We start from the raw sequence: 25,529 nt of genomic DNA on the forward strand, positions 1-25,529 counted from the left end.
AAGGCCACACCTACCCTAACGAAGCCACACCTACCCTAACGAAGCCACACCTCCTAATCCCTTTAAGTTGTGCCACTCCTGGAGACTAAGCATTCAAATATATGAGCATATGGGAGCCATTCTTATTCAAACCTCCACAACCTTTTTTCTTTAATTGTGTTTTAAATGAATATGCACACACACACACACACACACACACACACACACACACACACATTCCTAAATATATAAATACAATCATCTTAGTCTGTATAATGTTACTTGTATATACATGTTTTCAGGGCTGACCATTTGGTATTGTAGAAACAATTGATGTGCTCTTCTTCCCTGGGGAAAACTATTTCTTCAGTTCCCAGAATTCTGAAATTGCCTATAATCTTTGTGTAGATTTGAGGTCTTGTGAGATTTTCCCCATCCACAATAGCATGCTGCTAAGTATCATATCAGGTGATATTGAGGCATCCATGTTGATGAGACTTCAAGGCTGATATTCCTAGGAGATGCAGTCTCAAAACGAACTTCTTGTTCCTCTGGCTCTTATAGATCTCCAGCCTATTGCCTGCAATGATCTCTAAGACTTAGGTAATAGAGTTGTATTGTGTCAGTGGGAACTGGGTCTCAGAACTCTGCATTTCAGTTGGTTGTGGTTTTCTGTACTGGTCTCTGGGAAGTTTCCTTGATGAGGAGTAAGGACTCCACTTAGCTGTGTATATAAGGACAAATATTTAGAATATGGTTAGGAATTATTCTGGTTTAGTAAAGTGGTGGCCATAGGTTCTCCTCCAATAGCCATGACTTCACTAGCTTTGGGTAGTTGGCTAGGTTTCCAGTACCAGGCATGATTTTCTTCTTGTTAAGTGGGTCTTAAGTCCAATTAGAGAGATGCTTGTTACTGCCAAGGTATGTGTGCCATTGATGCACCCTTAGGGTTATTGTGCCATGCTGGTCCTTGTGATTTATAGGTATCATATAAGTATGACTGTTGGTTGCTTCCCCTCTTTTAGAAGCTTGCATGCCAACTTCTTGTATTATGAAAGCTAGTTCTCAGTGAGGAGGCTTTCAGGCCCTCATCTTGAGGGTCCTTAGGACCCTGTGTCCAAAACACATAGTGTATTCAGTAATTGGGACTTACTTTCCACCTTCAAAGAGAAACCAAAGGCTTATCACACTAGCCTAGTGTTTTGGGATTCTCTTAGACTACTTTAACCTACAACTCAAAACAAGTGTTTCTCTGCCTGGTTTTAAGATTTTTGTGAGATGATCTTCAGCTCTTTGGAAGATCACCTTAGATGGGAAAATTTCATTTAAATGACATGTATACACTTATGTACCAACTTATAATTATTTTTTAGGTAGAAAGTTAACAGTTTGAGTTTTTGACTTTTTAATACATTCTTACTATTATTTTACCCTTCCACATAATTCTTTTGTATTTATTTATCTCCTTCCTTCTTTCCTTATTAGAGCCCTTACCCATTTTTCCCATTTCAGACCTGATCAGATCACGTGTACTCTGTTTTTCCTCTAGTTTCCTCCTCAATGGTCCTTTTTTGCTTTTCTGATTTCTGAGTTACTACAGGTTTAGAAGCGAAGTTACCTATTGTTCTTATTTGTTTGTGCTATCTTTTGGTGGAAGGAGCCACAAAATGGTTTGTTTATATATATGTATATATGTGCATATGTGTCTACATATGCATGTATTTGCATTCATATAGGTAAATGTGTGTGAACATTAATGCACATATATTTCTGTATTTCTATTGTGTTATCTATATTGATATATATCTATATTAAAAACTATTGATTTGTACCAGTCCTTGAATTCCAATTAAGCACCATAAGATTTAATATGTTCTTTCTCTGTTCTATATTGGTTCATATAGTGGTAAAAGATGAGAGTCCCATTACATACAACATATTATAGTTGTCTTTTAATTTACTATTCTGTAGTTCTAGTTCTATCAATTCTTTCTGATATGACAATTTTTTAATAGCTACTAATTCTAAAGGCCACTTTGGTCCTGATTTCCTTTGACTTCTACATTGGACTCTATTGAATCTCCTCCGTTTTGAAAGTCTCTACTTCCTTAGTGCAGTAAACAAAATAACACAATTCAAAGATGCCTGTGTTCACATTATTGGAATTTTTGAATGTGTTGTTTTATATGAAAGAAAAGATTTTAAAGGTATGATTAAAGTTCTTGAGACAGAAAGATTATCCTGGCTTATTTGTGTAAACTTAATGTACTAAGAAGGATCATTCTGAGAAACGGGCAGCAGAGCAGACATTGAAGAGAATGTGATCTTAAATACGGTGATAGTGAAATTCTAACACTGGTTTTAAGATGGAGGATGAATCCATGAACCAAGGAATACAGAGGATCTCTAGATACTGAAAAGGATAAAGAAATTTATTATTTCTTAGAACTTCCATAAGGAATTAGTCATTTTGAGACCTTAACTTTAGCTTGGTAAGACTAATTTTAAATTCCTCATTCTCAGAAGAATTAGGCAATAAGTTTGGGTTCTTTTCAGCCACAGTGCTTGTGGTTACTTTATATAGCAGCAATAGGAAATTGCCTTAGTTGGGATTTCTATTACTGTGAAGAGACACCATGACTAGGGCAACTCTTATAAAGGAAAACATTTAATTGGGGTGGTTTGCAGTTCAGAAGTTTCATTCATTACCATCACGATGGGACATGCAGTATGCAGATGCTGAAGAAGGAGCTGGGAATTCTACATCTTGACTTGAAGGCAACAGGAAGTGAACTAAGACACTGAGTATGGCTTGAACATGTATGAGACCTTAAAGCTTTGTCTCCACAGGGACACACTTTCTCCAACAAGGCATTATCTACTCCAACAAAGCTACATCTCCTAATAACACCACTCCCTATGAGGTTATGGAGGCTATTACATTCAAGATACCACATTCCATTCCAAGACCATCATAAGCTTTTAATAATATCATAATGCAAAATGCATTTAGTCCAACTTCAAAAGTCCCTATAGTCTATCACAGTCTCAACAATGTGTAAAAGTCCAAAGGTCAAAGTTTCATTTGAGATTTATGAAATCTCTTAACTGTAATACCCTATAAAATCAAAATTAAAAAAACATACCACATACTTCCAACATATAATGGCACAGGATACATTTTACCATTCTAAAACAGAGGGAAGGGAGCTCAGTGAGGAAATACTAGACCAAAGCAAGATTGAAAACCAGCTAGCCAAACTTCAAATTCTGCATTTCTATATCTGCTGTCAAAATGCTCTTCAGAACTCCAACTCCTTTCAGCTTTGTTGACTGTAACACACTTCTTCCTCTTAGGTTGGTTCCACTCCCTGTTAGCAGTTTTCCTCAGCAGGTATCCCATGGCTCTGGCATCTCCAACATCCAAAGCAGTCCAGGCTTCACTTTCACAGCTTCACACAATGGCCTCTCTTGGCCTCCATTCAGGGACTCCCCTGACACATGCCTTGCCTCAGAGGCTTTCCTTAGTCACAGGAGAATATTCCATAACCTCTTTCTTCTTCTCTTAAAGCCAGGACCACGTGGCTAAAGATGCCAAATTGTGCTGTTTACTGAGGCTGGAACATGCCCCCCTTGTTCAATTACGTCTTCACCAGCTTTCTTATATCCAGTTCCTTCACTGCTTAAGCTTAGATGTTCTGGAACTTGTTCTGTAGATCAGGTTGGCCTCAAACTCAGAGATCTGCTAGCCTTTGCCTCCCGGGTGCTGGGATTAAAGGTGTGCACCACCACACCCAGCTCTAAGTTTTCTTTAATTTCTTTTCACAAACTGGAAGCTTAGCTGGGTGGGAGCCTGCCCTGAGGTCACCACTCCTTTATTCATTTCTTAAATCTGTTTAACTCCTTGAACACAGGCTTTAGCTCCATTCCACTTCCTGGTGCTCCCTTTCTCCTCAAATTGAACATTTTCTATTTATCCTCACTTCATTTGCTCATTTTTATTATGCATCTTCTTTAGAGTTAACACTAATAACCACATGACAGAATTTAAACTACGCTGTTTTGAGATTTTCTGTCCACAGTTCAGTTCTCAATTCATTGTGCAAACTCTTCCTTGATTAATTTATTAGCTATCATAATTCCCACGTGTCTGCTTGTATCCACACCTGTCATTAGCTCTCATCTCTTCTGAGAATCACTGAAACATTCATTTTTCAGATCAGCAATTCTAGGTAAGTGCTCCATAGCTTAAGTCCAAGCTGATCTTGTCATTCTTCCTCATTCCCCCGTTTCCGTGTTCCTCAAAATTCTGCTCTTCCCTTTTGAAGAAGTGCCACTGTCATCCCTCCTGTGAAAACAGAAACCTGACCCTTCACTTCTCCCTCAGTTATTTTGTCTCAAAGTTCTACTTACATTTTAAATCCCTTTCAAATATGTGCTCTCTTCATTACTTCTTACTTGACATAATGAATTTTTTTTTCAGAACAGCGCTCTTGCTTCAGTCCCCGCTGCTTTGAGTTTATCCTTTCTATAGTTATTCGAGCATTTATTGTACCATGGAAATTTCATCATGCCAATTCCCCACACAAAATCACTCAAAGATTCTGAATTGTGTTCACACTCCTTGGAATGTCACATGGAACTTTTTATGACCTATCCTGTGACAGCTTCATCATCATCTCTTCATTTTACTCCATATTCAGTCTGTATTCTCAGAATATCATTGCTTCATTGAAGTTATCACATTCCCTTTGGCTTTTGAGCTTGTTGGGGTTTAAGTAAAATGCTGTGGTTCCTGAGTGGCTGCAGTGGGCAGTGGGTCCCAAGAGCAACCAGTCCCAGGCAGGGATGGCTGCAGGTCCCCGAGTGGCTGCAGTGGGCCACAAGGGGCAGTGAGTCCCAGGCAGGTAGCCATGTGGTGGTTGAGAGACCTCTACTGGGCAGCCAGTCCCATGAGGAGAAACAGACAAATGGACATGCCATGAGACTACGCTGCAGGTCTCTGAAGGCAGCTGGTTCCAGGTAGGGAGCCATGCCACGGGAAAGAGACACATGGATAGGCATGCCATGCAGAGTGAGGTTAGATATTTCTTTCTTTTTTTTTTTTTGGATTTTCTAGTCAGGGTGTCTCTGTAGTTTCTGGTGGTGGTGGTGCATGCCTTTAATCCCAGCACTCAGGAGGCAGAGGCAGGCAGATCTCCATGAGTTTGTGGCCAGCCTTCGCTCCAAGAGCTAGTTCCAGGACAGGCACCAAAAACTAGAGAGGTTGGATATTTATTTAGTGGGTTATGGAAGGGAAATTGAGAAGGGGGAAGAGGAGAGGGAGAGGCAGAGAGAGGGGGAGAGGGGGGAAGGGGAGAAGTGGGGAGAAGGGAGAGACAGAAGCTGCCTCAGAGAGAGAGAGAGAGAGAGAGAGAGAGAGAGAGAGAGAGAGGACTCAGGCTGGAAGCTGAAGATCAGCTTGCCTAGGCAGATGGGGGAAGGGAGTGGAAAGGGACAGAGCAAATGATTACAAAGCTACTATCTCATCTTTCACAAATGTCTTTCTTCCCCTAAATAACTGCCACTCTTCTTTTATACCCATCTTTCCTTATTACCCCCTTCCACTATTTATTATAACTCTATTTTACATGCTCTGTAGAAGCTTGTCTTTATTCTACTTTGCTGCTTTTTAAATTATCTTTTCATCTTCCCCTTACTAAACCATGAGCTTCTTCAGGAAAAGAATTAGTTTTTTTTTTAAATATTTATTTATTTATTATGTATACAATATTCTGTCTGTGTGTATGCCTGCAGGCCAGAAGAGGGCACCAGACCCCATTACAGATGGTTGTGAGCCACCATGTGGTTGCTGGGAATTAAAGGCAATGCTCTTAACCTCTGAGCCATCTCTCCAGTCCAAGGATTTAGTTTATATTGGAAAGCTAAACCCTCGAATAATGAGTTTGATTTATATTTTGTAATATATAAATGAAAATCAATCAAATCATTTTATACTTACAAGCTTATATGTTATTTTATTATGTAAGTATGCACTGAAATCCTTTGAAATGAAATATAAGATTGGTGCAGGACAGTTCTATATTCTGTCAATTATATTTTAAATAAACGCTGATTGGCCAATAGCCAGACAAGAAGCAGAGGTGAGGCAATAAGAACAGGAGTATTCTGGGAAGAACGAAGCTCTTTTCCCAGACCTGCCAAGACCACTGAAGAAGCAGGATGTGACCTGCCTCACTGAAAATGGTACTGAGCCATGTGGCTAACATAGCCTAGAAAAAAATGGGTTAACATAAGTTATAAGAGCTAATACGAAGCCTGAGCTAATGGGCCAATCAGTTTTATAGCCTAATGCAGACTCTCTGAGTGATTTTCTTTGGGGGCTTACTGCCTGTGGGAACTGGGCAAGACATAAACCCCAACCAGCAGGCCCTCCTGTTACATAAGATTGCTGTATTAACTGTCATATATTTCTGCTTATTCTGTCTGGACTGCATTTTTCACTCTTGAAATTCAGATTTTCTTAGAAATTTAAAGTCCCTTCTAAATAACTGTCCTGTCTTCAGTAAACTTATCTGTTCACTACCCAGCTAGTTTCCCACAGTTCTGGCGGATCCATGGTGTCTCTCTGACTCTTTACTTCTCCCAGAATTCAGTTCTTTCTTCCCCACCTGCCTAAGATCTGCCCTATCAACATGCCAAGGCAGTTTCTTTATTCATTAACCAAGAAAAGCAACACACAGAGGGGACTCCCACATCATAAATGTGTCCACAGGTCCAACCCCAGAACTATAATACAGTACAATCTGAAGTTAGTATTCCTAAAATTTTCTTCAGTAAGTTCAGGCAAGCAACCTATATTTTTCTGAGACAATGTCTCTCTGTGTAATCAGTCTATGCTAGTTTCAAATTCATGAGCATCCTGCCTCAGCCTCTCATGTTCTTGGATTATATTACTTTGACATCACACCTACTTAGCAACCAGTTGTGAGTACTCTCATCCTCACAATATGATCCAGGATTGTCCCCTCATGGTTACTTATTCTCTGCATTGTAGCAGATTCTCTTTATGTGACCTTTCTAACCACTGGTAGCTGGCTCAGTTAACAGTACAAAGTACACATTACAGATTCATTCTTATTGAGAGAATTGTAAGCTCAATTTGTAGTTATTGGTTACCCCCAAGATAAAACTGCCACTATTGCACCACTGGGGATATCTTCTCAGGCCAGTCATTGTTGTGGTTCATAGGCTTTATAGCTGGGTAGGACTACCAATTAGTCCTCTCCTCCAGCAGTTTGCAAATAACCTTCTGATACTATGGGAACCAGTCCAAAGGGAAAGTGATTTCAGATCAGTTTCAGATTGATTTTTTTCCATGCCCTGTGTTCAGAGTGTGTGGTGTCTTCAGCAATAGTGTCTTCCCTTCAAATTTTGGAAGGCAACCAAAGGCAGTGGTAAGAGTCCATATTGTTTTGGGAGACTCCTGAATTCCTCCTACTGTTTCCAAGTCATGACAGGGAAAATGCACCCATGAAATCTTAGTAGTATGGTTGCCTGAAAAAAAAATGATGTAATGAGTTGGGCAGTGATAGCTCATGTCTTTAATCCCAGCACTCAGGAGGCAGAGGCAGGCAGATCTCTGTGAGTTCAAGGCCAGCCTGGTCTACAGAGTGAGTTCCAGAACAGGCTCCAAAGCTGCACAGACAAACCTTGTCTCAAAACAAAACAAAACAAAACAAAACAAAATGACATAATGTCAACACCAGTTGACTTGTCAACATGGGCAGGTGAAATTCCACAGAGTCCCAACCCTAGATTAAGAGTTCTAGGTGGTCAGTGACTACTGAGAGAATCAGTTTCTTTGAGGGAGGAGCTCCTGCTTAAGTTGTCCAATTTCAAGTGTTCAACCCTGAACTCATGTACGCATGAGCAATCCTAAATGAACTTAGCAGAATATATATAAATTTGTGAGTATGATGTGTAGATTCAGTTCTCATATATGAATTTCCTTAAAATTGCCCCCAAAGCAAATCTAAACAAAACAAAACAATAAAGAGCTACAATGATGAAAGTACTTTGTAATTTCTAAAACATTAGTTGTGAGCGATACAGTAGATTGCAAGTTTGGGTAGATTTGTAGGTCCCAAAGTAACTTGAGCTCTATCATGTAGGCAATGTGCCATTACACGAGAAAATATTTATTCTTATTGAAGCAAGGTCATGCTGTGTAGATCACCATGTATTTGAGGCTGACCTCAAACTCACTATCCTCCTGTTCTAGTCTTCTCAGTGCTGATACTGCAGGTCTGTGCCATCATAACTGATTCTCAAACTTTCACTTATGAAAGGCTAATTCTGAGGTCAGTGAGATGACTAGGTAAAATCACTAACCCCAAAAGTCCATTGACCTGATTCCAGCTCTATAGAGGAGGGAGGGGGGAAGACCTGACTTCTGAAAGCTGTCCTCTGACCTCTGCAAGTATGCTCCCTCTCACTCCTCACCCCCCCCCACACTCTCTCACACACAAATCATACACACTGCACAAATAATAAATAAAAGAGAAACAAATATTTCTGGAAAGTGTGTTGAGAATACAATAGATGCAAAACTGAAAAAGAGACCAGAGGAGTTGATTATAGTTGAGTAATAAGCTAACAAATTTTAAGTAGTAAAATTGAGATGGGCTTGGTGTTGAGTTATGAGTAGAGTAAAAGCGGAGTGGGAGCAAAAATGGCACGTAGGTTTCTAATGTGGAGATAATAGATGATGTCAGTAATTGAGGAGGTGGTATAAGAAAAAGAATAAGGATTTCATTTTGGACATGTAAACACAAGGTGCTTGTGGAACTTCTCAGGCTTGAAATAAAAATCTGGTCAAGTATTAGCCTGAGGTGTTATCAGGAAAATAGAAGCAGTGACAATGGAGGGGACTACTTAAAAGCATTTCAGCTGAAGACGGCATTCTAGTTAACGCCCCCAGTTGAGGAGATGATTGATGGGGAGAAGGTGTTACAAAGGACAAAGTAAATTATTAAGGTGTAGAAGGATCTAGGAAACCACAAAATGTCATGGAAACCAAACAGAAAGGGAAAGAGAAACAGCATCAAACGACATGGAAAGCTCTTATGAAATAGAAAATCATGTTTAATGATTTGCTAAAATGCAAATAGCACAATGACTTAGTTACTTTCCTATTGCAATTACCAAGGCAACTTATATAAAAAGAATTTATTTGGGCTTGCTTACAGTTTCAGAGGGTTAGAGTTCATGACCACCATCATGGCACGGAGCACAGCAACAGGCAGGCAGGCATGGTGCCAGAGCAGTAGTTTAGAATTTATATCCTGATTCATAGCCAGAAGACAAGAAAGAGAGCTAATTGGGAATGTAATGAACTTTTCAAACCTCGAAGTCAACCCTCAGAGACACACATCCTCTGGCAAGGCCATGCCTCTTAATTCTTCCCAAACAGCTCCACCAACTGAAGACTCAAAGATATGAGCCTATGCGGGCCATTATCATTTAAGCCACTGCACACAACATTGTACTTATTTTTCTTGTCTCATCTAGTAGCTTCATTAAAAAGTAATCAAATTTCAAATTTGTTGAATACTGTCTCCCTTTAATAAGCTTAGAATTTTTATTATGTTGACCTATATTTATTAAACAGATGCTAGACACTGTTCAAGGACATCACTAAACAAGACAGATAGGATACACACAATTCAGAGCTTATCATTGAGATTTAATGTAGCACACTGCTGAGGTGTTGCAAGGAGGGTCCACTTGTTTGTCCTGGCCGCCCAGCTAGCTTAGCCCCGAAATAACCACACAGAAACTCTATTAATTAAATCACTGCTTGGCCCATTACCTCTAACTTCTTATTGGTTAACTATTACATATTAGTTTAACCCATTTCTATTAATCTGTATATCACCATGAGGTCGTGGCCTACCAGTAAAGTCTCAGCAAATTTATCTCCGACAGTGGGTCCATGGCAATTCTCTGACTCTGCTTTCTTCCTCCCAGAATTTAGTTCTGTCTTCTCTGCCTACCTAAGTTTTGCCTTATCAGGCCAAGGCAATTTCTTTATTCATTAAAGAATAACCAATACAAGCAACAGGCAGAGGGGACTCCCACATCACTTAGGGGCCAGAGTCTAAATCCTGGAACCATCACCAACTCAGTTATGTGACTGAGAATAAATTACTTAATGTTTCAATCTTCATTTCCTCATCTCCAAAATAAGTCAATTAAGAATTATTTTCAATATGTTATTATAAAGATTAAAAGGCTTAATGCATCTGAAGTGTTCAGAACAGTAACATATATACAAAAAGGCTTAATAAATATTAGTTATTATTTTGGTATGTGGGGGAACTGGGGGAAATCAATAAATAAGAAAATACCATTTGGGATAGGTATAATAGAAATAATTAAAACAGCTAAATTTTAAAGCACATAAAGCAAATACTTTAGATTGGATAGTGTCATTTGAGATAATAATGTTTATGTAAAATTTTGAATAAAAAGGATCATTCATAAGGGTTATTTTTGTATTTGCTCCATATTGAACAACTTTCTTTTTTGGTCCAAATCTGATCCACATTCTCATTCTGAAAGTAAAGTTTTATTGTTTATGTATTATTACTTTTGCAGTAACAGCAGAACTGAGTAGTTGGGATAGAGATCATATGGCCCACAAAGCCTGAAATATTTCCAGCTGCCTACAACAGAAAAAGCTTTGCCTATGTCTGCTTTAGGCAGAAGGAACAGCAACTGTAGAGGCCATTAGCGTGAACCAATGTACAGTGCTCAAATAACCAAAAGAACTACTGAAATGGGTAAGAGCAATAGCAATGTGTCTGACTTCAAGTCAATGTGCATTTCTATTGGCTATTGCCTTGCAAATCCCCCCATTATGTAGCCCTGGCTGGCCTTCAACTTGCTGTGTAGATCAGGCTAGCCTCAAACTCACAGAAATCTGCCTGCCCTTTCCTCTCATGTAATGGGATTAAAGACAGGTGCCACCAAACTCTGTCACACCTTTCCCTTATAACAGCTGCTCATCTCTAGTCTTTTAATTTGATAGTAATACTTCCCATTTTTGTGTATTCCTAAGGATCACTGACAGTGTGTCATTGATATCTGTGTGTATGCACATTCACATGTGTTCAGATGGATATACACAGGTGTACCCACATATCCACTGGAAGCTAGAGTTACATAAGCCTTAGGTGCTAGTTCTCTTGGACCATCCACCTAAATTTTTTGAGACAAAGTCTCATTAGAAACTTTGGCTCCTAAATAGGCTAGGCTGACTGGCCAGTGAATCCCCAGGAATCCACTTGTCTCTACCTTTTTAGTACCGGGATTAGAAGCATGTGACACTTTGTTCAGATTCTGTGTACATCCAGGGATCAAATTCAAGACATTCTACTCGCATGACAAGAATCTTACCAACTGAACTCTCTCCATAGTCCTTTCATCAGTCTTTTCCAGATTGTCAGTGATGTAGAAATGATGATACAAGGCAATAGCATTTGAACTATGAATGTAGAGCAACACTGTTCATTCGCTGTAGGTCAGTTCATTCTTACTAGGGTGTCTTAGTTAGGGTTTCTATTGCTGTGAAGAGACATGTTAACCAATGCAACTCTTAGAAAGGAAAACAATTGGAAATGGCTTTCAGTTCAAAGATTTAATCCATTATTATCATAGTGGGAAGCATGACAGCATACAGGCAGACATGGTGCTGGAGAAGAAACTGAGAGTTCTACATCTTGATCTGCAGGCAGCAGAAGGAGACTGAGAGCCACTGTGCAGGCTGAGACCACAAAGCTGACACCCACAGTGACACCCTTCCTCCAACAAGGCCACACTTCCTAATAGTGCTACTCCCTATGGGCTAAACATTCAAACACATGAGTCTGTGAAGGTCATTTCTATTCAAACCTCCACATAGGTTTATATTAACAGGACACAGTGTCAAACATCACGTAGGTTTGCATTAACAGGGTGCACTGTCCCCCCAAATTGCCTTATTTTAAAGATTTATTTGTTTTATGTATATTGATGTTTTGTTTGCACATACATCTGCAGCTCAGAAAAGGGCATCAGATCCCATAGAAGGTTGTGAGCTGCCATGTGGGCACTGGGAATTGAGCTCAGAACTTCTGGAACAACAGCCAGTGCTCTTAACCACCGAGCCATCTCTCCAGCCTGCCCCACCTTCTGTTGTCTTATTTTAAGTTTGCATCCCAATCTAATTCATTTCACAAGAGAATCTTTTGACTAGGATTTATTTCTATGACTCTTAATTTAACATTGATCAATATCCATAATACACACACACGTATGCACACACATGCTTTGTCTGAATATCTATGACAATGCTTCCAAAACTGTATTTTGAGGATTGTAGGGCACTGTAAGATGTTGTTTTACTGTGGTGTTAGAGATGGAATCCAGTGCCTTACACATGTTAAACAAGCATTCTAGTGTGAGCTACATTCCCACCCCACTGTGAGATGTTAATAAGTGGATAGACCATAAATGTTTCATGGTCAAACATGTTGGGGGAAATGTTAAACAAAGTACAAATAGATTTTATTTCTGGAAGAACTTCTTAGAGCCTTAATATGCTAATGTGTGCTGTGAGTCTCTAAGAGAGTCTGTAGCATTTTCTACACATCTTTAATCAAATCCCCTTTTCTCATAATAGCAGTTAATATCTTAAGGGACACTAAAGTTTATAGAGCGAATTTAAGAATTAGAATATAGACAGTTGAGGCTCTGGGTCATGTGTCTGGCTTCCTATCATGGGTCTATTATGACTGTACTAGTTCTGTTAAGAGAGCCTCTCCAAATTCTCATTATGTATTGAAAATTGGGGTAAATCTAGGTCAGGTTGCAAGGGTCATTCCTGGACCATACTCTTCTACCAGTTTACCTATATTATTTGGTGAATATTAGTATTTACTGTGATCCAGGTGCTGTTTGATGTGTTAGAGATACACCAGGCAAAACTCTCAGTCTCATGGAATGCATATTTGTGTTTATGCATGGGTATGTGAGTGCTCAAAATAAACACATGTAATTTTTTTATTTGATGATAGTGTCCAAAAGAAAAGGACTGCCATACAATATTAGAGGATGATGAAGATAAAGAGAAGGGGCTACTATAGATAGAGTAGTCAGAAAGGGTTATCTGATTAGGTGCTATGTAATCTGAGAGAAAACTTTAGACAGCCATGTGGAGAGTGGAGGGAGAAACCCTGCAGAAGATGGAAATGAGCACATGGAGTTCTTGTGGGGGGCGGTGTAAGGGCAGTGTATAGTTCCAGGGGTGTCAGAAGGCCAGTGTGCTTAGACTGTCATGGGCAAGGATGAGTGCTGGATAAGAGAACTGCTGTTATTAGACAGAGTTCTATAGAGTCACAGAATTTATGGAACGAATTTCTTTATCTCCCTAACTTTCTTTCTTTCTTTCTTTCTATCATCTATCTATCTATCCATCTAGCTGTATGTATGCATACATGGAAGTTTATTGAAATGGTTTACAGATTGCAGTCCAACAATGGCTAGCTGTAAACGTAAAGTCCAAGAATCTAGAGATGCTCAGTCCCACGAGACTGGGTGTCTCAGTTGGTCTTCTGTATATGCTGGAAGCCCAAAGAAGTAGGATCCAATCCAGTGAAGGAACAGATGTGCTGACTAGGCAAGGGCAAGTAGGTGAAGGACAAACAACCTCTTCCTTCCTCCGCATCCTTATACAGGCTAACAACAGAAGGTATGACCCAGATGAAAGGTGTGCCTTCTCACCTCAAGGTCTAGATTAAAGAAGTATGTCATCCTGCCTCAAGATCCAGATCAAAAGCATGTCGTCTTCCTGCCTCAAGATCCGGATCACAAGATTGTAATTCATCCCAGACATAGTCAAGTTGATAACCCAAGAGTAGCCATCACAACAGCTAGTGCCAGGTCTTGCATAGCTTCTGCAATTTGAATTTTTTTAATGGCAATGAGAAGAGACTGAAGAGTTTTAGTCGGGGAATGAGGCTTTAAATGATCAGATTTCCATCTTGAAAGGATCACTGGCCAGGGTGATTAATATAAGGAGAAGTGAGAAAATGGAAATCTGACTCAATTCTAAGTTACATGTTGGGCACTGGGGCGTGGAAAGTGTCAAGGATGACAACTCCCGTCTGATTTAAAATAGTTGGATGGTGCCACTAAATGAAATGAGGAGAGGTAGAAAGTAAGAGTTCATTTTTGGTCACACTGTTAGCATTGCCTATGAGGCAGCCAGGTGGAGATGCAAAATTCTCAGAAGAATATGCAAGCTTGGGCCCAAGGGAGAGATATGAACTGAAGATACAACTGGCATCCATCAGTATATGGATCCCACTGGGAATCACAGGACTAGAGGATGTCCCATAGGAGTGAGTGTTTATGGAAAGGGGAGCCAAGGCCTGAGCTCTGGGGTATACAGGCTTCAGAAGCAATAAAACAGCAGAAAGAAACAACAGAACCCAAGGAACAGATAGTGAGATGTTAGGAAAATTAGGAAAGGTGCGATGCTGTGGAAGCCAGCTAGTAAGTAACTGCCACTGCCAATTGGAAAGGCCTGGCCAGCAGTAAGGGTTAGGCTTGGATCCGATCACACATTAACACTCCGGGAACAATGCAATGCAGATAGCAAACATACACGTTTATTACAGCAGTTCAGAAGAGTTATAAAACTGATGAAAGCAGTAGCAGAGTATTAATAAAATAATACAACGCGCCAGGCGCATGCTAGTTCTCCACATCAGGAACATTTGAACCACTCTCTTGCAAGCAGCCTGTGGAGTCCATTCCCCACTAGAGCTTTAGAACAGTGTCCTATTGATGAGACTATGCCAAAAGTGCTTTTCTTCCCACCATCCTGTTAAGAGCTGCTCGGCTAGAAAAGCCTTTGGTCAACCTCTGGATTTCAGACAAGTAGCTGCTTCTTTTGAGAGCAGAAGCAATGATGCTCTTGTACAACAAAATCACCCTTATATGATTTTTTTTCCCTTCTGGAACAGACTGGCCTCTGTGCTGTTCTTCGAAGAAAGTATCTGGAGCCACTCCCTCCCCCTTACATTCTCAACTGGAAAAAAAATAGCCCATGAGCTGTCCCTTTCATACTGCGGGCCTGTGGTGTGGTAAGTCTGTTTCAGATTAATTCAATTAAACACCTCCGGCTGCATCTGTTAGACACCCTTTTTTATGGGCCAGATTTATTTTAATAGGATCAACATATGTTATATACAAAGGTAACCATTAAATAATTATAAACAAATAATTGCATCACACTCCAAGCCAGTTTTGCATCTCCTGCCAGATACAAAACATTTACTTTAATAAATTTAGAGTGAGCAATTTGCATAAAACCGTTGAAAGTGGGGATATTTTCAAAGCAGCTGCTTATGTGATGTGATTAAGCGAAATCTTCCCATCCCCCATTCCCACCCACACAAGCCATTAGTCATTCCTTTGAATTAATACATTGAAGGCCTCTGTTAAAATTAAAATATTATCTCCTAATAGAGAGACAAATGAAGCTATTAACATTTAGCTTGAGTTAGTTGATTGAATTCCTTAATCACTTAGCAAGGTCCTTTGTGAAAGGGACCCAGCAGCTGTTAAGTTTTGAGGAGGGAAAGGAAAGGTCCAGAACATTCCCTTGGGAGGAAAGACAGGGTTAGGGAGTTCTGTACAGAGCTCCGGGAAGTTGGGGGCACTTTCTGAAGCACTGGAATCTCAGGTGCCGGGGAGATGGCTAAAATACAAAGGATAGGATCATTTCTAAAGGGTGAGAAAAGCCATTAAAAGCAAATCTCCTTTGCTGTCGGTTCTGCCAAGAGTGGGCTAGCTTTGTGCAGGTAGACCCCTAATGTAAGTGGCCATTTCTTTACATTTTAGAAAAGTCTCCATTGCTCTGTGGGGATCTTACCAAGAGAGACTGAAGAACAATTCACAAGGCTCAACAGATTTCTCTCTTCAATTTGTGACTCAACAATTTTTTTGGTAGATATACTTTTTTAGTTTTGTTTTAAGCGATCAAAGAACATTCTCTTTTTGGGGGGATATTAGAGACAGCGTTTCTTTGTAATTGTTCTGGTTTCCTGGAACTCACTCTGTAGAACAAGTTGGCCTTAAATTCACAGAGAGCTGCCTTCCTCAGCCTCCTGAATGCTGGGATTAAAGGTGTGTGCCACTATGCTCAGCTCAAAACAGATTCTTAATGCAGAGTATCCAGTTATCAAAAGATCTCCAGAAATGCTAGCGTTAGTTCTAGGGTCACATTGTATACAAGGCATTACTCGGCTCGTCTACACATGTGCGGACACACACGTTTTGTTTACACAAATGTGATGGTCTACACTTGTTCAGTATACTTCCTCTTTATTTTCACTTTTTCACTTGTTTTCTGTGGTACAATATACATCACATGCAATTTTTCCTCTTTACTTTTTAGTGTACAATTAGTTGCATTAAGTACTTTCATGAAACAAATTATTTCTAGGAAAATTTCCAAACTCACAGACAGAAAGCATGTATGCTTTAACCAACTCCTCATTCCCTCCTGCCCCCAACCCTTGGTAACTTTCATTCTGCTTTCTATCTCTATGATCTTCACTCTTTTCAATTGTTTCTAAAACGTCAATTAAAAAGCTAGAGAAAGACGAAATAGCACATACAATACTGGATGCTTCCCTGTCATGGTTTGGGTCTGAAACATCCCACACAAAGCTTATGCATTGACGGCTTTGTCCCCATTGGACCAATCTAAGTTCAGAGGCGGGCCTTTGGGAATTAACTGGATCATGGTGGCTTTACCCTCTCCCCCCATGGATGGATTTGTCCATTGATGCATGTGTGGTTTAAAGGACTATTGGGAGATGGCAGAAACTAGGATATGGGACCTGGTTCTAGGAAGTAGGCCCTTGAGTGTGTGCCCTTGAATGGGACGCTGGGACTCTGAACTCCTCTTCCTACCCTCCTTTTCCTCCCTCTCTCTCCTTGTTCCTTCCTAATTAACTTCATCCTATAGTCGCTACCATAATGTTCTGCTTCTCTGTAGGCTCCCAAACAGTAGGGCCGGTGACTAGGGACCGAAAATTCTGAAATCATAATCCAAAACAAAGCTTTCCTCCTAAATTGTTTCTCAGATTTTCATCACAGTGACCGAAAGCTGACTGACACTTTTTCCCCTCCTCTGGCTGACCTTTAGGTAAGCAATACAATCAGTTTCTGGGGTATCTCTACAGAGAACACATACACGTATACAAAATGCCTCCTTCCTTTTCTTGCTACTAGTAGTATAGCACACCCAGTTTTGGACTTACCTTTTTTTCACCAACGGCCTAGGCCTCTCAGCAGGCAGACTGACTCCAGACAAATGTATATAGAGATGTACACACACCAAATATGCATATATATTTTAACATTTATGTGGTGTATTTGCCCACCCTGTTACGCCAGAATCAGCAGATTTCTGACTCATTAACTTAAAAAAAAATCAACTGTTTCCTTGTGTCAAAAGTCCCATGGCATGGAATGTACCCATCTGACCATTTTGCAGGATACAGTAATACTATCAACTTTACACAACAAATCTTTAGAACTGCCCCCATCACTTTCTTTTGCATTTTTTCTGATGGATAGTCATGTTGACCATCTTATTATCTGCTATTCTTTCCCTTTTTGAGAAATACCCATCCCACTTATCCTTCGCCCATTTTAAAACACAGGACTTCTTTATATGCTCGAGATAATAAGTCCTTATTATATACGGGCTTCAAATATTTTCTCCCCTTCCCACCTGTGTTGATTGTATATTCTGCTGTGTAGGCGTTGGGTGCTACGCAGTCTCATTTGTCATTTGCTTTTGTTGTCTGTGCTTTGGGTATGACACATTGGCTTTTACATCTCCCAGTGCTGTACTTCCCTTAAGGTGGCGTGGTTGGGTTTTTCCTTTCATTTCCACCCCAGAGTTCTCTAGCACACTGTGTAACAGCGCTGTTGGCTGACTGCTATTGGTTCCCTGAGGGGACACACCCAGCTACCTTCATTTTTTTTTTCTGGATTTGTTCCCAAGCACAGTAATAGAAGGCTCTTATGAGAAGGGCTGTTTTCTGATTGCTTTCCCCGTCTTTCTTTTTGAGTGGAGCTCAAAACACTATCTCCTGGAGGTGCTTCCTTCTTTCCACCACCTGAAGTGGGGCAGTGGTCTTTGAGCCAATGGTAGGTCAATAGGCAGGCTGACTCCAGACCAATGGGAGGCTCCTGGGTTCCAAATGGAGCAATCATTGTACTAGGGACGTTGAATTCCCAGATGGCTAGCATCTACCTCATTGACCTCTTGCTAATGACTGCTGTCTTGTCTTGTTGGCCAAGGATCTGAAGGTGCAAAAGAAACCTTGCCCCCCCATACACTTGTAGTAGCTTTAATCCACTCGAACAACTTGTGCCCAAGGCCAATAGAACATAGCCATTCTCCCTTTGTAAAAAAGAAAAAGGGGTTGGGTTTCCTTCAATTGTCTGCCCCTCTCTGTCTCCTCCACTATTTTTGCTTTACTCTCTAGTTAACTTTGCATGGAGCAGCTTCACCAGTAGGACCTGTGCGGAAGATCCAGGCAGACTCTTCTCATTGGCGGCGCATAGGCCTTTTCCTTGCTCTAATCAGGGGGTTTGTGGAGGTAGTGGGTGGTGGGTGGAAGAAGAGTTTGGCCATAATCTTCCCTCTGCACTTCACACACACTACTCTCTTGCGGACTCTCTCCCAACCCCCCCCTCCTCTCTCTCTCTCTCTCTCTCTCTCTCTCTCTCTCTCTCTCTCTCTCTCACACACACACACACACACACACACACACACACACACACCACCACCACCACCACCACCACCACACACACACACACACACACACACACACACACACACACACACACACACGCCTGCTCAGGCCCCTTTTCTCTGTGTCTTCCATCAAGATGACAGGGCGCTGGAGAAAAGGCTGCTGGAATCAGCTGGTAGGTACAGTAGTAATCTGAACCCCACCCACCCTCTGCCTTTGCTTGCTCAGGTTTCTCCGGTCACTCCTGCCAGGGGAGAAAACACGTAAGCGCGCCTCCAGAGGAGGGGCTCGGGGAGCTGGGAGTGGCGGGGGCGGCGGAAGGTGAGCCTAGGAAGGTGGCCCAGCGCCCCTTTTGCACGGCCCCTCCCAGTGCTCCCCTGGGGTGTCAGCTTTGGCTCCACTTGCCCCCACTCCACCCTCCTTTCGAAGGGATTGCCTTTTTTTTCCTCTGCGGCGGCGGAAATGACAGTGTGGTGCTGCGGTGGTGTCATGGTGCTGCCTCTGGACTGAGAGGCGAAAACTCTTAAGTTTCGCCCGGGAGACCCAGACGCGGGAACGTCGCGATCTCCGTGCTGTCCCCTGTGGGGCGCGCGGGCTGGCGGATCCCGGCTGCTGCGCGGCGGCAGCGGCGGCGGCCGCAGCGGCGAAGGCGGGCGGCGGCCTAGAGTGTTGGTGGCGGCGGCGGCAGCGACAGCGGCCCGGGAGCTCGCGCGGGAGCCCCAGCCAGCTTGCTGAGGAGGCCGGCGAGCGCCCGGCGCTCCCAGGAGCACAGAGGAGATGGCTGGCACCCGGGAACAATATGGGTAAAACGTGTCCCCTCGCCGCGGTCCGGGGGGAGGGGGGGTCGAGTGTCGCCACCCGCGCAGGGCTCGGGCCCCCGGGCTCCGGCTGCTCTTCAGGTGCCGCCGGGGCCGGCGCTGGGAGGACACCAGGGATCGGCGGGAAGGGGGGGGTTGGTTGGGAGTGGGGGGAGACGGGCAGACGGGATCCGCGAGGCTCCCGGCGGCAGTAGCGGGGGCCCGGGGTGTGTGTCACACTGTGGTGACCCGGGTTCCTGCCACTGCCTTCGTGGGAAGGAGTTTGCACTCCTAGATCCCAGGCGGGGGAACGGCCCGGGGCCTCCCGCTTGGCCAGGCCGAGCCTGGAGAAAGCAGTGGAGCGGCTCTCCTGGCGCCCAGGCACAAGTCTGGGAAAGGGCGCAGCCGCCTTCCCACGCTCCCGCAACCCACGGAGTCCTCGCCCCGGGCGGCGCCCTTAGGTCGGCGGTTTGCTCAGCGGTGCTGGCGCAGCAGCCTGGGATGCTGCTTGCGGACACCCAGCCGGTGGCAGCCCGGGAGAAACTTAATCCCCTTTTCGCTGGGGGAAGCAATCTTCAAGTCTCTGTCTGGGTGGTTCCTTCTTTTTGGCCTAGCTGTGAAAGCAGCGCCGTGGGGGAGAGGGAAAACTTGAGTGTGTCCACAGGACACGCTGCTGCTGAAGCAGGGACATGAGAGGCTTTTCCATTTCGGGCTCGGAAGAATTATGTAGCTAGCGGCAGAGCAGATTTACTCTAACATTTCTGGTGATGAGCTGGCTTAGGTTATTTTGCACTTCACGTGCCGCACGTTATTTATTTATTTTGGAGGCATTTCTATTTCGAGCAAGAAATTAGGGTCCTGAGACGCTCGGACTCCTCACTTTTCACACTCTTCCGCACTCTTCGGCAATGTCACTGTTATGCCTCTTCTTTCTGTCACCCTCACAACATTTGCCTTCCAGCTCTCTCACCAGAGTCCCTGCACTCTCAGCTTTTCGCTAGCAACCTGTGCACATCCAGCAACACAGCTTCTTGCTTTTGAATCACTTTGCTTTCTTGAATATTTCGGAGGGTGGGGCTGGTGAATGGCAGTTGTGTGTCTCCGAGAGGGAGTATTTATGAAGGAAAACACTGGGGACTATAATAATAGACAACTGTTGTGTATGGATTAATTAATCTGATTCTCAAATTGGACCACAAGGGCTGACTAAATCCCATTCTACTTCCTCTCCGAAATCGAATCAGTTCTCTGACAATATTAAAATAGGAGATGGGGCTGCCAAATTTGAGAGTTCATATTCCTCACTTCTGCTTATGAAGCTTTTGCTATATCTGGATTATCCCCCCGCCCCCAACACACACCTTTTTATCTCCTCCCCAGTCATCACTGCCCTGAGGGAAAATCAGTCTTTGCTATTTTCGTATATTCCTGCTCAATCGATTAACTTAATACAGATTCATAATGTGAATTAAATTTCTCTTGATTGTTCCTTACAAAACTTGATTCATGTGGTTGAAGCACAAGTCTTGGAGCCAAGAAGATGAGAGAGCACATTGCAAATGTGGTGCTGCACTGGCTTTCCGGCCTTTGGACATTTGTGTACCCCTTCTTTCACAGTCACTGCACCTGCATAAAAGGCCTAATATTATGTACTGGGTATTTTGAGCATTGGCTTGGCCCTTTGAAGATAAAAGGATTCTATAAACCTCAGCATTATACTTTTCAATGAAAGCACTTCATTTATCCTTTATTGGGCTACTGGGTTGACTGGGTATAAATGGGAACACCAATTTACAGAAACCTTAATTTGCCATTATTAGTCCCCTTGGGATTCAAATTATCATTGTAGTTTGGGCCTTAAGTCAATTTGTTTCACCAAATGTGTGTGTAACTGGATGGAAACAGACAATTAGGCATAGAAAGTAATGGTGATGATTTTCAGTCGAGTCATAAATCATATTGGCTGCACTCTAACCTAACAATCTGAGTCAGGCTCATTTGAATACACAGCCTCACCCATTTTTAGCCAACATGGGGGGTAGTTAGTTAATGCCCAATAAAAAGTGGCACAGATAGTTTTAGGTCTGGCTGTACAAACATGATTAGCACCTTGCAGCAATGAGTCAATATTTTTTAAAAGCACCTTTACTGCACGGAGGCCTCTGCTGGCTGTGTTGAAGCCCCAGATTTGACCCAGTAGTTTGGGCTTATTTTTGCCTATGCTTAACTCTTCTTCCGGCTCCATGGCTAGGACCGGGTGGAGGAAAGTGGTGTGGAGAGTAGGAAGAGGTTATGGGCCATGGAGGGCTCTCGCTTCTATTTCCTTTCCTGGCTACTAGGATTCCTACCTAGCATGTTGTACCTTGCAAGACCACTTCTGGGAGGCACTGTTGCAAATAGGAGTGACATGGTTGCTTCACAAACAGATCATCTGAACAGTGCAAATTGACTTAGATAAAATTGGTTTGGTTAATCCTTCCTCTAAGAACAAGGCAACTTGCTCCAACTTGTAGATCTTAAAATAGTGTCGGTGGAGTCTCATAATTGCGTCCAACTAGTGTTCTGAGTAGTGAACCTTTCCATTCCCTCCTCCCCTAAAATCTGCTGACACCACAAAAATTGAGAAGGAAACTCCAGAAGATTGGTGTGTGTGTGTGTGTGTTTGTGTGTGTGTGTGTGTGTGTGTGTGTGTTTTATCAATTAGCAAACATCGTTGGCTTGGTGAAGAGGAAAGAATACTGGTTTGGTTGTTAGATTCCTTAGAACTGAAATCTCTCTTTCTAAACAGGAAGGTAGAACCCTGAAAGGCAAAGACAGGGATGAGACACAAAATTATATCTCAGATGGCTGTTTTTAGAGATAGCTGTCTTTGTGTGTTCATCATTCAATCTTTATAGATCTTGCTAAATTTCTAGATGTTAGCCATGAGACTCAGCTGCTAGAAGAGGCTTGAGGGTGCTCCAACTCCATTTAATGTTGAGCTTTCATTCAGCCTTTTGTACAAAAGAAAGCTTTGCGTCCATGAAGTGCCTTCTTAAGCCGAGTGTCCTGATTTGAAGCAGAGTATCATCAAAAATATGAGGTGTAACATGTCCTAATGGATATAATATAGTTCAAGAGGTTTGAAAGATAGCCCCTTAAATTGTGACATTTATTTATTTGTGCGCATGTGTGTGCATATGAACATGCATGTGTGCCATAGCATCCGTGTGGATGTTAGAGGAAAACTTGTGGAAATAAGCTCCTACTTTCCACCACATGGGTTCTGCAGATCAAACTCAGGTCGTCAGTCTCGGTGGCCAGCAATCTTACTTTCTGAGCCATCTCACTCGTCCTAAATATGGTCACTTTTTGAAATTTTGGGACAAAGTCCGCATTGTGCTAAGTGTCTCTATTTCTGGATCCTTAACAAATACTGCGTTCATCACTGAGTAGTACACAGAGGAGGGTAGAAAAGCGCTTCTCTGTGTGTTGAGTCATAGCGTCAAATGAGAAGTTCAGATGAGTGGAGGCGGGAGAAGAAAATCCTCCTTTATTACTACCCTGTGTAGACTGCTAGTCCCTCTTACCCTCTCTCCTCTCCTTTAAGGGTTAGTATATGTGTCTCTATCCATTTTCAATTACTAAAACTCTGCCGAAAGTTGTCTGTGGGCTGAAGAGGTTCCTGTTCTGCGGCTTTTTCTGTCTGCTGCTTTTTTCATCTTTTTATTCTTCATGACCGTAATCACATAACATTTTTGGCAGTCAAACTTTCAGGTTCTGTATTTCCCCCTAGAAAGCCTATAAAGTGATGATGCTACGAGATGACATAAAATGCTTCAAGTAAACATGGCTGAGGGGTTCTGAGAAAAAAGGTGACAACATCCCACCATCACTTGCTCCATGTGAGGTTTGACCAAATAGAATATGCACTATGATGTTGGTTTAGCATAAATGGGTTAGAAAAGTGTGGGTTCTTGTCCCTCTACAGCACTCTGGTTGCCTGACCTTGGACTTTGTCTCAACCTCTTTCTGCAGGTCAGAGTTCTCTAGTTGATGATGAATAGTATCTTCTGACTCTGGATCATCCTCTTACAGAGACCAGATGATCCGATAACAAACACATTATATAATGAAAACTCTTCCTGAAATCTAAAATCCCAATATTTGCAATTTGCTCTGATAAGAACATAATGTGTAGGCGTGGAAGACAATGTTAATTTAGGAAAGCAAAATGTGTAGTATATGTGTGTGTGTGTGTGTACTTGTGCGTGCGTGCGTGTGTGTGTGTGTGTGTGTGTGTGTGTGCGTGTGTGTACAGTCCAGAGATAGAAAAATGGTTTCTAGTCCAGAATTCTCTATCACTTTGTCTATGGCCTTTTGTTCAGTGTTGCTAGGATCCATGTGGTTCCCCAGAGAGTAGAAGCTTGATTTAAAATAGGCCTCTGTTTTCTGTCCCTTGTTACTGATCAGAACTTGGAGTCATCGAAGCCTAACATTCAATAGAATGCCCTACATACATACATTACAAGTTTTATTATGTAAAAATAACTGTCCATCCTGGTAGACCACTAAATACTTTAAAAATCACTGAGTATTTAAAATATATCATTGAAAAAGAGAGGATTGGAAACTCAGCCTTAAGATGGATAAAAATCTGTACTGGTAGCATAGGTAAAGATGTTTGTTATTCATTTGTTCCCCAACCTTATAACTTTGCCAGTGTAATCTATATTAAGATAATGGTGTTATGAATCATACTTATAATTCTTGTTAAACATAGGTTACCTCAGCAAATCCATTTTTGGTTACTTCAATTAATCATTTTTAAAATAATATTTTTATTCTTTGAAATTTTTATATTTATACAATATATTTTGATCATACTTGGATTAATCTTTTGTACTTGCAGCAGACTTAGGATTTTTGGTTTTTCTAGTTTTGCTATTCGTTTTAATGATGACTACATTAGACAAAATATACAAAGTGTTAGATTTAGGAGCTAATTATTGGAAGGCAGTAGAATTAAATTCATGTACTATAAAATGCTAATTAGGCTCTCATACCTATTAGGCAGAAACTGGATCAGGTCTCTGTACCAGTCAATAATTAACCTCCAGTTCTGAGTTCTGTCAGTGTGGGAAGGAAGCCTAAAAGAAAACAATAGAGATAATTTTTCCCTCAGGAGGACCCTAGCCTAAATGTGAAGACATATGAGCATCACAAACACTACAGTTAAACCCATGATTTTCCTGGGATTTTATGAGAAGTGTAATTGTCCTCTATCATGTCAATTATGTGTTTGGGATGACTTTCCAAAGGTTATTAGCTTGTAAAACAGTGTTCTGGGTGTATCACGTGTGAATGTGTAATGCAAATAAATATAATTTAAAAACAGGTTAATTTATTTTATCCTCATTGGATCATCACAAGAGCCTATGCTATGCACATGGAAGATGCTCTTAATTAAAGTGGTAAAGAAACTATGGTCTAAAGAATTTGAATGTTTTACATAGCACCACTAAGCTAGTACTGTTTAGATATAAGACCTTAAGAAGACTCTATTATAAGAATGAAATAATGGTTTTTAAAGCTATAAAACTACTATATAAAGATAGGATTATTCTTATAATTAATTATGGTCATTGACAACCTACCCAATATCCATTTTGTCTTCTATTTGAGTCCTTGTCATGAAATATAGAGAATTCTATATACTGACTATTTTTATGTTAGAATTTTTTGCCAGTTGCTTTCTAACCCAGACTGGCTTTTAAATCATTATATAGATTAGGCTGTCCTTGAACTAACTTGTGATCCTCTTGCTTCAGCTTCCCAAGTGCTGGAATTATAGCCATGTACCAACATGGCGGGCCAAATTATC

The 25,529-nt window shown here is 41.7% G+C and overlaps 1 protein-coding gene across 1 annotated transcript in view; it reads left to right on the plus strand.

The window, feature by feature from the left end:
• Positions 1 to 19,499: 19,499 nt before the first annotated feature.
• The window catches only part of LOC121437157 (probable E3 ubiquitin-protein ligase MID2), a 96,975-nt gene continuing 90,945 nt past the window's right edge, over positions 19,500 to 25,529 (plus strand). The window contains exon 1 of the mRNA XM_041637002.1: positions 19,500 to 19,672. Coding sequence (XP_041492936.1) covers positions 19,669 to 19,672 — 4 coding nt within the window. The 5' untranslated portion in view covers positions 19,500 to 19,668. The remainder of the gene's footprint in view (positions 19,673 to 25,529) is intronic.

The sequence above is a fragment of the Microtus oregoni genome, unplaced genomic scaffold, assembly GCF_018167655.1.
Source record: "Microtus oregoni isolate MIOR12 unplaced genomic scaffold, Mior012 000050F_ref0000143, whole genome shotgun sequence".
NCBI lineage: Eukaryota > Metazoa > Chordata > Mammalia > Rodentia > Cricetidae > Microtus > Microtus oregoni.